Raw genomic sequence first — 12,946 nt, forward strand, 5'->3', positions numbered from 1 at the left:
CTCCACAGCCAAGTTCCAAGATTCTGGCAGTATATGTCTGCTGTCTGATGCATTGTCCGGTTCTGCACCATGACCATAGTCTTGTTCCTAATACACTTTGACAGACTGCATCACGAACAGCACAGAAACATGCTGAGGAGAAAGAGAAAATGATGGAAAATCTCAGCAGGTCTGGCAGCATCTGTAGGGAGAGAAAAGAGCTAACGTTTCGAGTCCGATGACTCTTTGTCAAAGCTAAAGACAGAGAACGTGGGAAACATTTATACTGTGGAGTGGGAATGAAAGATGAGTCATAGCCACAGAAACCCAGAGAAACAGGGTGTTAATGGCCACAGAAACCAAGGGAAAAGAGTGCTAATGGCAGTCCCCAGAGAGAACAAAAGATGTGAAAGGTCAAACAGCAGATAAATTAACATCAGAGGATGAACTTTAGATGTGTGGGGAGGGGAAGGGGGAAGCAAAGAGGAGAAGGTGGATAAGATTGAGGGGGAATTAAATATATATTAAGAAAGAAAGAAACGGTAAAAGGCAGTTAAAATAAAATGGGATGAAAACAAATGGGTCGAGGTGGGGTAGACCTGATCATCTGAAGTTGTTGAATACGATGTTCAGGCCGGAAGGCTGTAGCGTGCCTAACAGAAGATGAGATGTTGTTCCTCCAGTTTGCGTTGAGCTTCACTAGAACATTGCAGCAGGCCAAGAACAGACGTGTGGGCATGGGAGCAGGGTCTTTGGTTAAAATGGCAAGCAACGGGAAGGTCAGGGTCCTGAATGCGCACAGACCGAAGATGCAAAACGATCACCCTGTCTGCGTTTGGTCTCTCCGATATTGAGGAGACAGAAACGTGCTGCTGCTTTGCTCTTTGGTGCCATCTAGTGGTGAATCTGCAGATCGTCAACTGCATCGATTGGCAACGGCTAACGCACACTTTTTGTACCTTTGCTTATGAAGCCCAAGTGTTTTTGAAGTGTAGCTAATTTTGGCTTCACGAGTGTGCAGTTGACCTGATACTCAACCAATGTCTGTAAAGTGCTTTATGTCTTTCACGGAATCATACCTTCCAGACAATGTCCCAGACACCACTATCACCATCCCTGGGTATGTCCTGTCTCACCGGCAGGACAGACCTAGCAGACGTGGCGGCACAGTGGTATACAGTTGGGAGGGAGTTACCCTGACACTCCTCAATATCGACTCTGTATCCCATGAAGTCTCGAGGCTTCAGGTTGAATATGGGCAAGGAAACCTCCTGTTGATTACCATGTACTATTGACCATCAACTGATGAATCAGTACTCCTCCATGTTCTACACTGCTTGGAGGAAGCACTGAGGGTGGCAAAGAAGCAGAATATATTCTGGGTGGGGAACTTCAGTGTCCATCACCAAGAGTGGCTTGGTCATACCGAGGTGGCCGGGTCCTAAAGGACAATAGCTGCTAGACTGGGACTGCAGCAGGTGGTGAGGGAACCAAAAAGAGGGAAAAACACACTTGAGCTCATCCTCACCAATCTGCCTGCTGCAGATACATCTGTCCATGACAGTATCGGTAGAAGTGACCACCGCACAGTCCTTGTGGAGACAAAGTTCCGTCTTCACATTGAGGATACCCTCCATCGTGTTGTGTGGCACTACCACCGTGCTAAATGGGATAGACTTCGAACAGATCTAGCAACTGAAGACTGGGCATCCATGAGGCGCTGTGGGACATCAGCAGCAGAATTGTATTCAACCACAAACTGCAACCTCATGGCCCGGCATACCCCCCACTCTACTATCACCACCAAGCCAGGGGATTAACCCTGGATCAACAAGAGTGCAGAAGGGCATGCCAATTGTTACATCAAGCGTACCAAAAAATGAGGTGTCAACAGGGTGAAGTAACCACACAAGATTACTTGTGTGCCAAACAGCATAAGCAGCAAGTGATGGATAGGGCTAAGTGATTCCACAACAAACTCATCAGATCTAAGCTCTGCAGTCCTGCCACATCCAGCTGTGAATGGTGGTGAACAATTAAACTACTCGCTGGAGGAGAAGGCCTCACAAGCATTCCCATCATCAATGATGGGGGAGCCCAGCACATCTGTGCAAAAGACAAAGCTGAAGCATTCGCAACAATCAGTCAGCAGTGCTGAGTGGTTGATCTACCTCAGTCTCCTCCGGAGGTCCCCAGCTTCACAGATGTCAGCCTTTAGCCAATATGATTCACTCCATGTGATATCAAGAAATGGCTGAAGGAACTGGATACTGCAAAGACGTGTGCTCCAGGACTTGCTGCACCCCTAGCCAAGCTGTTCCATAACAGCTACAACCACTGGCATCTACCCGGCAATGTGGAAAATTGCTCAGGTGTGTCCTGTACGCAAAAAACAAGACAAATCTAACCCAGCCAATTACCACCACATCAATCTACTCTCTCTGGTGATATGCCTGTGAATGACATTGTACATAGTTGGCAATGCAACCTCCAACCAGCTGGTGGCATCAGACATCGGTCGTGTGACATCCGACTATTCCCAGTTGGTAGTAAGGCGTACAACAGGACAGTCGCACATTGGGTAGTTCTAGGAGAGTTCACGAAACTCAAATAGTAACCTAGCCTGTATAGAATTCTGTTTGTTATCTTTCCATGTGTTGATCAATAAATCATCATTCTAGTTAAGTCACCAGCAGGTCTGTGTGCATCATTGCAACGGCAAGGTCACAGAACACAACAGAAAAGTGATGTATGGTGTCATTAACAGTGCTATCAAGTGACACTTACTCAGTAGTAACCTGCTCACAGACGCTCAGTTTGTGTTCCACCAGGATCACTCAGCTCCTGACCTCATTACAGCCAGAGATGAGGTGAGAGTGACTGCCCTTGACATCAACGTAGCATTTGAACGAGTATGGCATAAGGGAGCCCGAACAAAACTGGGGTCAATTTGAATTGGAGGTTGGCACCTTACCTGGCACAAAGGAAGATGCTCCTGGACATCATTGCACGAGTTCCTCGGGGTAGTGTCCCAGACCTAACCATCTTCAGCCACTTCATCAGTGACCTCCCTTCTATCATAGGTCAGAAGTGGGATGTTCACTGATGCTGCACAATGTTCAGTCCCACTTGCGACTTCTCTGAAAATGAAGCAGCACATGTCTAAATGCATCAAGACCTGGACAATTTCCAGGCTTGGGCTGACAAGTGTCTACTTAAATTAGTGCCACACAAGTGTCAGGCAATGACCATCTCCTGCAAGAGAGGATCTAACCATCGCCGCTTGCCGTTCAATGGCACTGCCATCACTGATTCCCCACAATCAGCATCCTGGGGAGTTACCATTATTCAGAAATAATATCATTAATACTGTGGCTACCACAGCAGGTCAAAGGCTAGGAATCCTACAGGGAGTAATGGCCCTATGCCCCTCCTGACCCCCCCCCCCCCCCCCCCCCCCCCAAAAGCCCATCCACCATCTAGAAGGCACAAGTCAGGAGTGTGATGGAATACTCTCCACTTGGCTGGGTGAGTGCAACTCCAACAACACTCAAGAAGCTCAATACCATCCAGGACAAAGCTTGATTTCTCCCCCTTCCACAAACAATCAAACCCTCCACCACAGTGGCAGCCGTGTGAACCATCCACAAGAGGCACTGCCACCAAGGGTCCTCAGGCAGCACCTTCCAAACCCACAACCACTACCATCTAGAAGGCCAAGAACAGCAGATACCTGGGAATCCCACCACCTGGAGGTTTCCCTCCAAGTCACTCACCACCCCAAATTGGAAATATATCGGCCATTCCTTCACTAGCCTGGAACTCCCTCCTAACAGATCTGTGGGTGTACCTACACCTCGGACTGCAACGGTTCAAGATGGCAGCTCACTACCACCTTCTGAAGGGCAACTAGGGATGGGGAATGATGATGGCCTTTCCGAGTCAAAATGGAGTGTGGCTTGAAGGGAACTTCAAGGTGGTGGCATTTCCATGTGTCTGCAGCTCCTGTACTACTGTTTGGCAGCAGTCATGGATTTTGAAGGTACTGTCTTGGTGAGTTCTTGCAATACACCTTGTAGTTGGTATACGCTGTTGGCACTGTTCATCAGTGCTGTAAGGAGTGAATGCTTATAGATAGAGTGCAACTCAAGTGGGCTGCTTTGTCCTGGGTAGTTTTGAGCTTCTCGAGTTCTGACGAAACTGCATTCATTCAGGCACGTGGCGAGAATTCCACTCCACAGCCGTCCCCCGTGTCCTGGCATCAAAACTAGAGTGAAACATTTGTCCAACCCCACCTAGGGTGAAAAAAAGACAAGACAAAGACAAACCCTACCACACCATGTATACATAACAATGCCAGAACCCAAACCCAACTTTAAATTTTTAATGGATTTAGAGTACCCAATTCATTTCTTCCAATTAAGGGGCAATTTTAGCGCGGTCAATCCACCTACGGCTGTGGGGGGGGGCGAAACACACGCATACATTAGGAGAATGTGCAAACTCCACACGGACAGTGACCCAGAGCCGGGATCGAACCTGGGACCTCGGCGCCATGAGGCAGCAGTGCTAACCACTGCGCCATCCCCAAACATTATGGGAAGAAAACAGAAACTCACACCTCAATCCCCTCCCTCCCAACAGTTCCAACAATACCGTAAACACCCCCAAACCAGCAAACTCCATTGTAACAACCCCACTTTACAACCCACATACAACAAAACAAAAACAATATTTTTAATTACAGGAGAACTCAATAATGTCCAAACAAAAAGGATGATAGTCCTCAAAGCCTTTAGTTCCCCCCCACCCCAGAGTCATTCGCCTCTTCCGGTGCATCAAAATCATCTCTGTCTCTGAAAGTAACACAAAGGCAGGCCAAGTACGCCATCCCAAAACGCACTTTGCTTCTGTAGAGGGCTATCTTGGCCTTACTGAACGCCGCACGCCTTCTTGCCAACTCTGCCCCGACATCTTGATCTATTCGGATGGGATAGCTCTCCCATCTACACCCTGAGTTTCCATCGTCCATCTCAGGACCCACTCCGTATTCAGGTACCTGTGGAACTGCACAATTATCGCCCTCAGTGACTTCCACGATCTGGGCTTCTGTCTCAGCGGCCAATGGACCCGGCCCAACTCCAGAGGGGTTGAAAAGATCCCTTTCCCCAGCAACTTCCCAAACATCTTCGGTACATAGTCCGTGGCGCTTGTACCTCCCAGGCCTTCCGGCAGACAACAATCCTTAAATTCTGTCATCTTTCGCTCTCTGGTTAACCATGCCATTCTGCCTCCAATGAGACAATCCACTCACTGTGATCATTGAGCATCTCCTCTTAACCGTCAACCCCTGCTCCTCCATCAGCTGATCCAACCTGTACAAGGTCGCACGGAGAGGTGCTGGCTCCCCGCCAGTCGCCTTTTTCAAATCACGGCAGCCACTTGTTGCTGTTCCTTGAATTTCCCCAACAGAAATTTCACCAGCTTCTCGGTCGTCCTCGGCAACGATGCCACATAGATCCGCCATTTTCTCCCCATCTGAGGCTGGAGAGACTGCTGAATGGGACGAAGGTCCCTTGCCCGATTTATTCCTGGTATTATACCCCTGAGACATCACGTGACAGAGAGAATCTAATTCTATCACCCTAGACCACTTTCTTCCTAAACAAACACGCAACATGGTGACGCAGTGGTTAGCACTGCTGCCTCACGGCGCCGAGGTCCCAGGTTCGATCCCGGCTCTGGGTCACTGTCCGTGTGGAGTTTGCACATTCTCCTCGTGTTTGCGTGGGTTTCGCCCCCCACAACCCAAAGATGTGCAGGGTAGGTGGATTGGCCACGCTAAATTGCCCCTTAATTGGGAAAAAATGAATCTGTACGCTAAATTTCAACCAAAAAAATCAACCATTAAACGGGCCAGTAGGGCCAAAACCCAAATCCCCGGGTGGGAGCCACCTCGGGTACAGCTGCTCACTTCATAGCCGCCACTGGAAGTCTCCTCTTCAATCGGGCATGATAGAACCTCTCGGTTCTGGTCTCCTCCAAGGACTGAATGACTTTGCCAGGCCAGTTGAAACGGCAGTTAACAATCAACCCTGTTTGGTATGTGGAGATGTAGAGGATGTGACTGCTATATACGTTTTGTTACTTTGGGATGTGACTGTTGTGCACACTATTATTATAACAGAAGTTCTGAACTGTGGATCATGATCCCCAGTGGGGTCGTCAGAGGAGCAAATGGGGCCATGAGGTCCAACTCTAGTAAGAAACGTACTGCAATCCTGATACAGTTTATGGTGGTGCACAGGGTGCATATGACTCGGGCGAGAATGAGTGGGTTCTTTCAGGGGGTAGCAGGGGGTAGATGAGTGTGAGAGGTGTGGGCAGGGGCCAGCGAATCATGCGCACATGTTTTGGGGTTGTGAAAAATTGGGAAGATTCTGGGCGGGAGTGTTCGCGTTTTAGCCAGGATAGTGGAGGAGAAGGTGGACCCGGATCCTTTGGTGACGATATTATTTATTTTATTTTTTTAAATGAATTTAGAGTACCCAATTATTTTTACCAGTTAAGGGGCAATTTAGCGTAGCCAATCCACCTAACCTGCACATCTTTGGGTTGTGGGGGCAAAACCCACGCAGACACGGTGAGAATGTGCAAACTCCTCACAGACAGTGACCCGGGGCCGGGATTCGAAACCGGGTCCTCAGTGCCGTAGGCAGCAATGCTAACCACTGTGCCACCGTGCTGCCGCCTTGGTGGCGATATTTGGGGTTTCCGAGAAGCCGGAGCTCATGGAGAGGAGGAAGGCCGATGTTGTGGCCTTCGCCTCTCTGATTGCACAGCGGCGGATTTTGCTGGAGTGGCGGTCGGCTTTGCCACCGGGGGTAGCGGCTTGGTTGGGTGACATGTACGACTTCCTGCGATTAGAGAAGATAAAGTATGAGCTAAGGGGCTCTTCAGGGGGGCTTGAGGAACGGTAGGGGATGTTTGTGACCGTGTTCGTCGCAGGAGAGGGGTGGGGGTGAAAAAGGGGGGAAATCTACAGACTGTATAGTTGATTGTTAGGAAGCATGTTTCCCGGGGCGTTTCTTCGCTGTAACCTGTTTTGATTCATGTTTGTAATAAAATGCATTTTTTTAAAAAAGAAACATAGTGCAATAGTCATGAATGATTCTAAACTACATATCGATTGGACAGATCAATTTGGCAAAAGTAGCCTGGAAATAAGAGTGTTTCAGGAGATTCTCTTCGAGCAGCATGTTCTACAACCAGTCAGACTTTAAAAATTCTAGACTTAAAAATGAGACAGAATAGTGACGTCACAGTAAAGGAGCAGTGATCATAACATTATTGAATTTTGCATTTAGCTTCGTAGTTTTGAACACCTCCGCCAAATCTCCTCAACCTTCTTATTCTAAAGAGAACAACACCAACACATCCAGCCTCTCCACGTAACTGAAATCCTTCATCCCTGGCGTCATTCTTTCAAGTCTCCTATTTAGTAAGGTTTCCCTCCGTAATCTTTCACTAGGAAATGTTCATATCAGGCCCACAATTAGTGCAAGTCAATAGTCAGATAAATTTTTTTTTGTGCAAGTCACACAGATAAAAATCAACAGATTTTCCTGAAATGAATCCTAGGGGCTGGTTTAGCTCACTGGGCTAAATCGCTGGCTTTTAAAGCAGACCAGCAGCACAGTTCGATTCCCGTACCAGCCTCACCGGACAGGCGCCGGAATGTGGCAACTAGGGGCTTTTCACAGTAACTTCATTGAAGCCTACTCATGACAATAAGCGATTTTAATTTCATTCATTGAGAGCACAGGGATGAAGGTCTGCGGGAGGTTTTTCCAGTCCTTAATTGTTCTGCACTGATTGACATGATTATTAAAATGTGTGTGCCCAGACTTGAACACACTAACCAGTGTTTCAAAAAGGTTTAACATGACTCTCTTGCTTTTGTACTCTGTCCCTCAATGATAAAGGAACCGCACATCACGACTTGTCTTGCCATATTCAAAGGTTTCGCACATGAACCTACAGGTTTCTGTGTCTCTGCACCCCCTTTACATGCTGCCACTATCCCTATAATCCCATTTTTGCTAATAAGTCTATTATGTGGTATTTTGTCAAATGCCTTTTGAAAATCAATTTAACAATGTTCACCATACAATCCTCGGCAAGATATTCTGTTACTTCTGGGTATGCTGGATTCAGTAACCATGGGAGAATATTCAGATTTGAGTGTTGTACTCAGCAGGTAGATAATGAGTTTTGGGGATAGAATGCCATGTCCACATTAATTTTACTGAAAGATTAACGGTTGTGACTCACACAGATATACTGCTGCAGCTTGGGGTGCAGCCGATTGTTCTCAGCTTTATTTGGTAGAAGTTATATTCACTGTGTAAATTTAAACATTTGCTAACTTAAATGTCAGTTGCTAACTGGCTTGTTCGATGCGTTCTGTTCTGTTCCGTCCTTGTATTAATGCTGCTTATTTTTACTCTCCAGGCACTCTGTGTACTCTGGATATATGCCTTTCTCAGCTGGAACATGTGGGTACTCTCAATATATACCAAACCGTCCGAAGGATGCGAACGCAACGGGCCTTCAGCATCCAGACTCCTGATCAGTACTACTTCTGTTACACAGCGATTATCGAGCATGCTCAGAGGCAAAACCTACTGTCAGTCAATCATTAACAAGAGAATCTGCCCCTCCCCTCCCCTTCCCTCTCACATAGATCATATATCATTTCTGCACACATGCAGACGAGCTCTACTAATATACTCCTAGTACATCTGTAGACGTCCACCTTTTACGATTGTACAAGATCCTAGAATTAGTACTAGCCTTAACTACTTGGATAGAACTTATTTTACAATGGTTTAATGCCATCGTACCAGTAGCCATCTTCATGGAGCATATAGACTTTCCTTGAAGAAAATATGTTACAATTCATTTATTCCAATAATGTAGCATTAGAAATAAAATCTACGGTACAGGAGGCATGAATGGCCAATGAGAAATGAAGGCGATAATTTTTGCAGAGACTGAAACCACAATCTTTAGGCAGCGCGTGGCTCCAAATTGAAATTCTGTAAATGCGTCGTCTGTGGACCAGACTTCCTTCCTTTGTCCGAAAAAGAAACTTGTTTATGAAGTACAAAAAAAAAAGCAAAAAAAAAATTACCTCAAGCATCCTCTGAGGGGTTACCAGAAAGCAGCAAGTTGTCCTTCTGTCACCTTGGGCCAAGATGACCATTTGGAATGCCACACGGACTCTCGACCCCGGAGGCAGTTCTCGTGGCAGCGCCATTCACAAGACGAGCTGGAGAGTGAGATGTTGTCGGCCGAGCTGTGTTTTTTTTGTCACTGATGTCCGTGCCTGTGAGATGAGTTGATTCTCTGTGCCTTCTCGTCTTTTATTCCTAGTTGGGGCTGGACCGTTCACACAGCCAAAGTATTAGTCAAAGCTAAACTTTTTCTCAGGGGAACTTCGTTTTCTTCCCTTTTTCCTTCTCGGTGTCCCTTTCTCACTCTCTCTCCTGTTTGGGTTTGGTTTAATTATTAATGATAAGATAATAATGAGGACCCAATCTACAGTCTGGATTTGAAAATCTGCAGCTCGTCCTCTCTCCCAAAGGCTTCCTTCAAGATGCAGTTGAGAGCAGAGGAGTGTAACACAGCTGGGCAATACCCTCTTGCTCGTCACTGCCTCAGTTAACACTTAGCACAGGTCCTCCATTGATACCGAGCTGAATTAACCATCTGATCTGGTTTCTCTCAAACCGCCTGTGCCGTCAGGGCTTGTCACTTGTCAGAAATTCCTGTGACATCATAAATGACTTAATGTCATTAATGGTGTCTGTGCGCAGAGCAAGTCCTGCATTTTGTATAGGTTTATATGTGTATACTATTGGGCCATCATTTTTTGCATCCTCCCAACTTTGTAACAGTTCGTGACATCCATTATTGTGGATGGCTTTTTCCTGTATCTTTGAGCATTATCACTGCTCTCAGCAACTGTGATACCTTGGATTGCTTTGTGCTTCTATCTGAGGGGAGATCCTTGTGAGATGGACAATCCTGTGAGGCGAGTACTCGTAACTCTTCAGAGCTGATCCAACCCTGCACATGGATAATCATTAGTTGACTGCAAGTGGCACGCTCCTCGTGTTTTAAGGTAATTACACCGTGGGAGCACTGTGGAGTGCTCAAAGCTGTCGCTGTACAAATGTTTCAGACAAATAACAAGTGCTTTCACTTACCACACAGTACCTTTTAAATGAGTTGGTGTCGTAACGCTGACCAAATCTCTGTATGTCAATTTGATGTTTGCTGCCAATGTTTTATCTTGTGTTACTTTACACCTTTCAGTACATTTTCTTCTATGTTTGTTATCCAACTTTTGCAGTTTAGTTTATATGGTAAGAATGAACCCAATTGAACAAACTGTTGACTTTGAGAAGTTTGGTTTTCCTGTGTGTTAGCAAAAGCCATCACAACCTTACAAGCCTTCCCATCACTTTTTATATTGGGGTTTCACACACGGTTCATGGATGGCTTGGGAAAGGATCAGTGTGACGGACCTGAAGGTGGTAACTGGCATGAATTTCAGAATTGTAACATTCGTTTCACCATAAGCCAAGTGAACCACAAGCCAAGATAATTAGAAACCATTCTCTGCCTTAATGTGACAATGTCATGGATGTTCTTGGCCATGTGAACTGAATCGGGATATGTGTCATACAAAAGGGTCCTTTGGGGAGTTGACCCAGACTGTTTCACCACTCACTAACCGTGTAGGTGCAGACTTGTACCAGTACTTACCAACACTCCAACCTCTTGTAACTCTTTCATTCAAGAATATTCCAAGACGGAAGTCTTGCAAATGAAGATTTGAAAACTTGAGTTCTGATTGAACTTGAACTTGATAGATTATCAGTCATTGGTTTTGAGAAAAAAAGTTGCAAACTTGTCCCCAGCTCAGAATATTTTAGATTTTTTGCATTATTGCGCAATATTGTGAGGACATTTTCAGCTTTAAGAACTTCAAAAAGGTTATTAAAAAAGGGGCTATTTTACTCATCAAGCCTGTCCTCAACATAATAACTGTCGACGGACATTCAATGAGATCATGGCTTATTTGTATCCTAATTCCAATTCCATCCATTTCCCTTGATATCATTGACCAGCAAAAATCTATCAATCTCAGACTTAAAGTTATTAATTGAGATATTGTCGACGGCCTTGTAGAGGAAAGAGAGTTTCCTCTTCTACTGCCTTCCATGTGAAGAAATCTTTCCTAATTTCCCTGCTGAATGGCCTAGCTCTGGTCTTTAAAGTTATGCCCCTTGACTTAGACTCCCCACCAGCTGAAAACATTTATCCCCATCTACCCTATGAACGTCTTTCAAAATCTCTCTCATATCACCCGTTAACTTCCAGTATTCCAAGATACACAAGCCTAGTTCATGCAATCGCGTCTCATAATTCAACCCTGCTAACATTCTAGTGAGTCTGTGCTGCAGGTTGAGGCTAATATACCCTTCCAGGGCTAATACGTCCTACCTAGGGCAGAAGACCTGAACTGTACGGAGTATTAAAGATGTGTAGGAAAGTTTCTTCCCATTTATGTGGCATTCCATTAGCCTTTTTGATATAATTTTTTGTATCTGACCCTTAACTTCAGTCACCTGTGTACATGGGTCCCTAAATCTCTTTGGCGTCTTGCCACCCCCTCCCAAAGCTTGGAAATTCCTGCCACACAGTATTTAACTCTTCAATCTATTCCAAATGTTTCCGTCTTGAGTTGCGCTGCCTTTTTTCTCTAACAAGATTGAGCTTTGCCAATTTGGTCCTTCCTGCTCAGCATCCGTGTGAAGGAAATGCAATAACTCGCTGCCTCATTCTTACTGTGTGGACAGCGAAACTCGGAAACTGACCACATGAAATAGTACCAACTTTTTTTGGAAATTTAAACAAAAAGGTTTTGCTAAATTTAGCTCCCAAAAAGAAGCAATTCTGAAATAGAATGTACATCCGCTACTAGAATGCTGAGAGCAACTTGCAAAATCATCACGCTCACCGTGTAAAAAGTCTCATTGCATGGGTTTTACCGTATGGAAAAACAGCGAACAGAATAATCCTGTTTTAGTTCAAAATAACCAAGTCCAGATTTGGCTTCGTTAATAGTGATCAATAAGGATTGACAGGGATATATGATACTAAATCCACCTGACAATTAGTTGTGCGCAATGGACCATTGGCCCCATCACTCCTGCCCCGATTTGTAGAACAGAAGTTGAGACCTTGAATGGAATGTGCTTGTGGAAAAATGTTACCTGACTGCTTAAGAGAATAAAACAAATGGTTACCGAACTGGGGAGAAAAACCCCTTCCTGCTCTGTTCCCTCATTGTCTGAGCTGCAGTTACTTTATCCTGAATCATTTGAGCAATCACAGAATTGTTGCAGAAGGAATGGCCTATCTTGTCTGCTCCGGCTCTCCATCATTACGGCATCCATTCCCTATCTTTTTCCCGTATTCCAATCTAGCAATCATCGAACGCTCTCTTAAATGCATCAATTGCAGCTGCCTCCGCCACTCTTCCAGGCTGCGCGTGCCAGATCCCAACCTTTGTTGCTTCTGTCGCAAATAACCTTAAATCTGTGCCCCTCGTTCTTGATCCTTTTACAAGGGGGAACAAATTCTCCCTATCTACTCTGTCCAGCCCCCTCATGCTTTTGAACATCTCTATCAAACCTCCTCTTAGCTGTCCTCTCTTCAAGGAGAACAGTCCCGACCTCTCCAATCTAACTTCATTACTGAAGTTTCTCATCCCTGGAGCCATTCTTGCAAACCTCTTTTGCATTCTCTCCAATTTGTTCACATCCTTTAAATAGTGTGGCCCTGAACCAGGCACAATATCCCAGCTAAGGTCTAACTAATGCCTTGTATA

At 45.6% G+C, this 12,946-nt stretch overlaps 1 protein-coding gene across 3 annotated transcripts in view; it reads left to right on the forward strand.

Moving 5' to 3' along the window:
- The window catches only part of ptpn9a (protein tyrosine phosphatase non-receptor type 9a), a 277,337-nt gene extending 265,035 nt beyond the window's left edge, over positions 1-12,302 (forward strand). For all 3 annotated transcript variants that reach the window (XM_038784520.1, XM_038784522.1, XM_038784521.1), the window contains one exon: positions 8,494-12,302. In XM_038784520.1, coding sequence (XP_038640448.1) covers positions 8,494-8,684 — 191 coding nt within the window. In that variant the 3' untranslated portion in view covers positions 8,685-12,302. The remainder of the gene's footprint in view (positions 1-8,493) is intronic.
- Positions 12,303-12,946: the final 644 nt, after the last annotated feature.

Source organism: Scyliorhinus canicula, chromosome 24 (genome assembly GCF_902713615.1).
Source record: "Scyliorhinus canicula chromosome 24, sScyCan1.1, whole genome shotgun sequence".
In the NCBI taxonomy this organism is placed as follows: domain Eukaryota; kingdom Metazoa; phylum Chordata; class Chondrichthyes; order Carcharhiniformes; family Scyliorhinidae; genus Scyliorhinus; species Scyliorhinus canicula.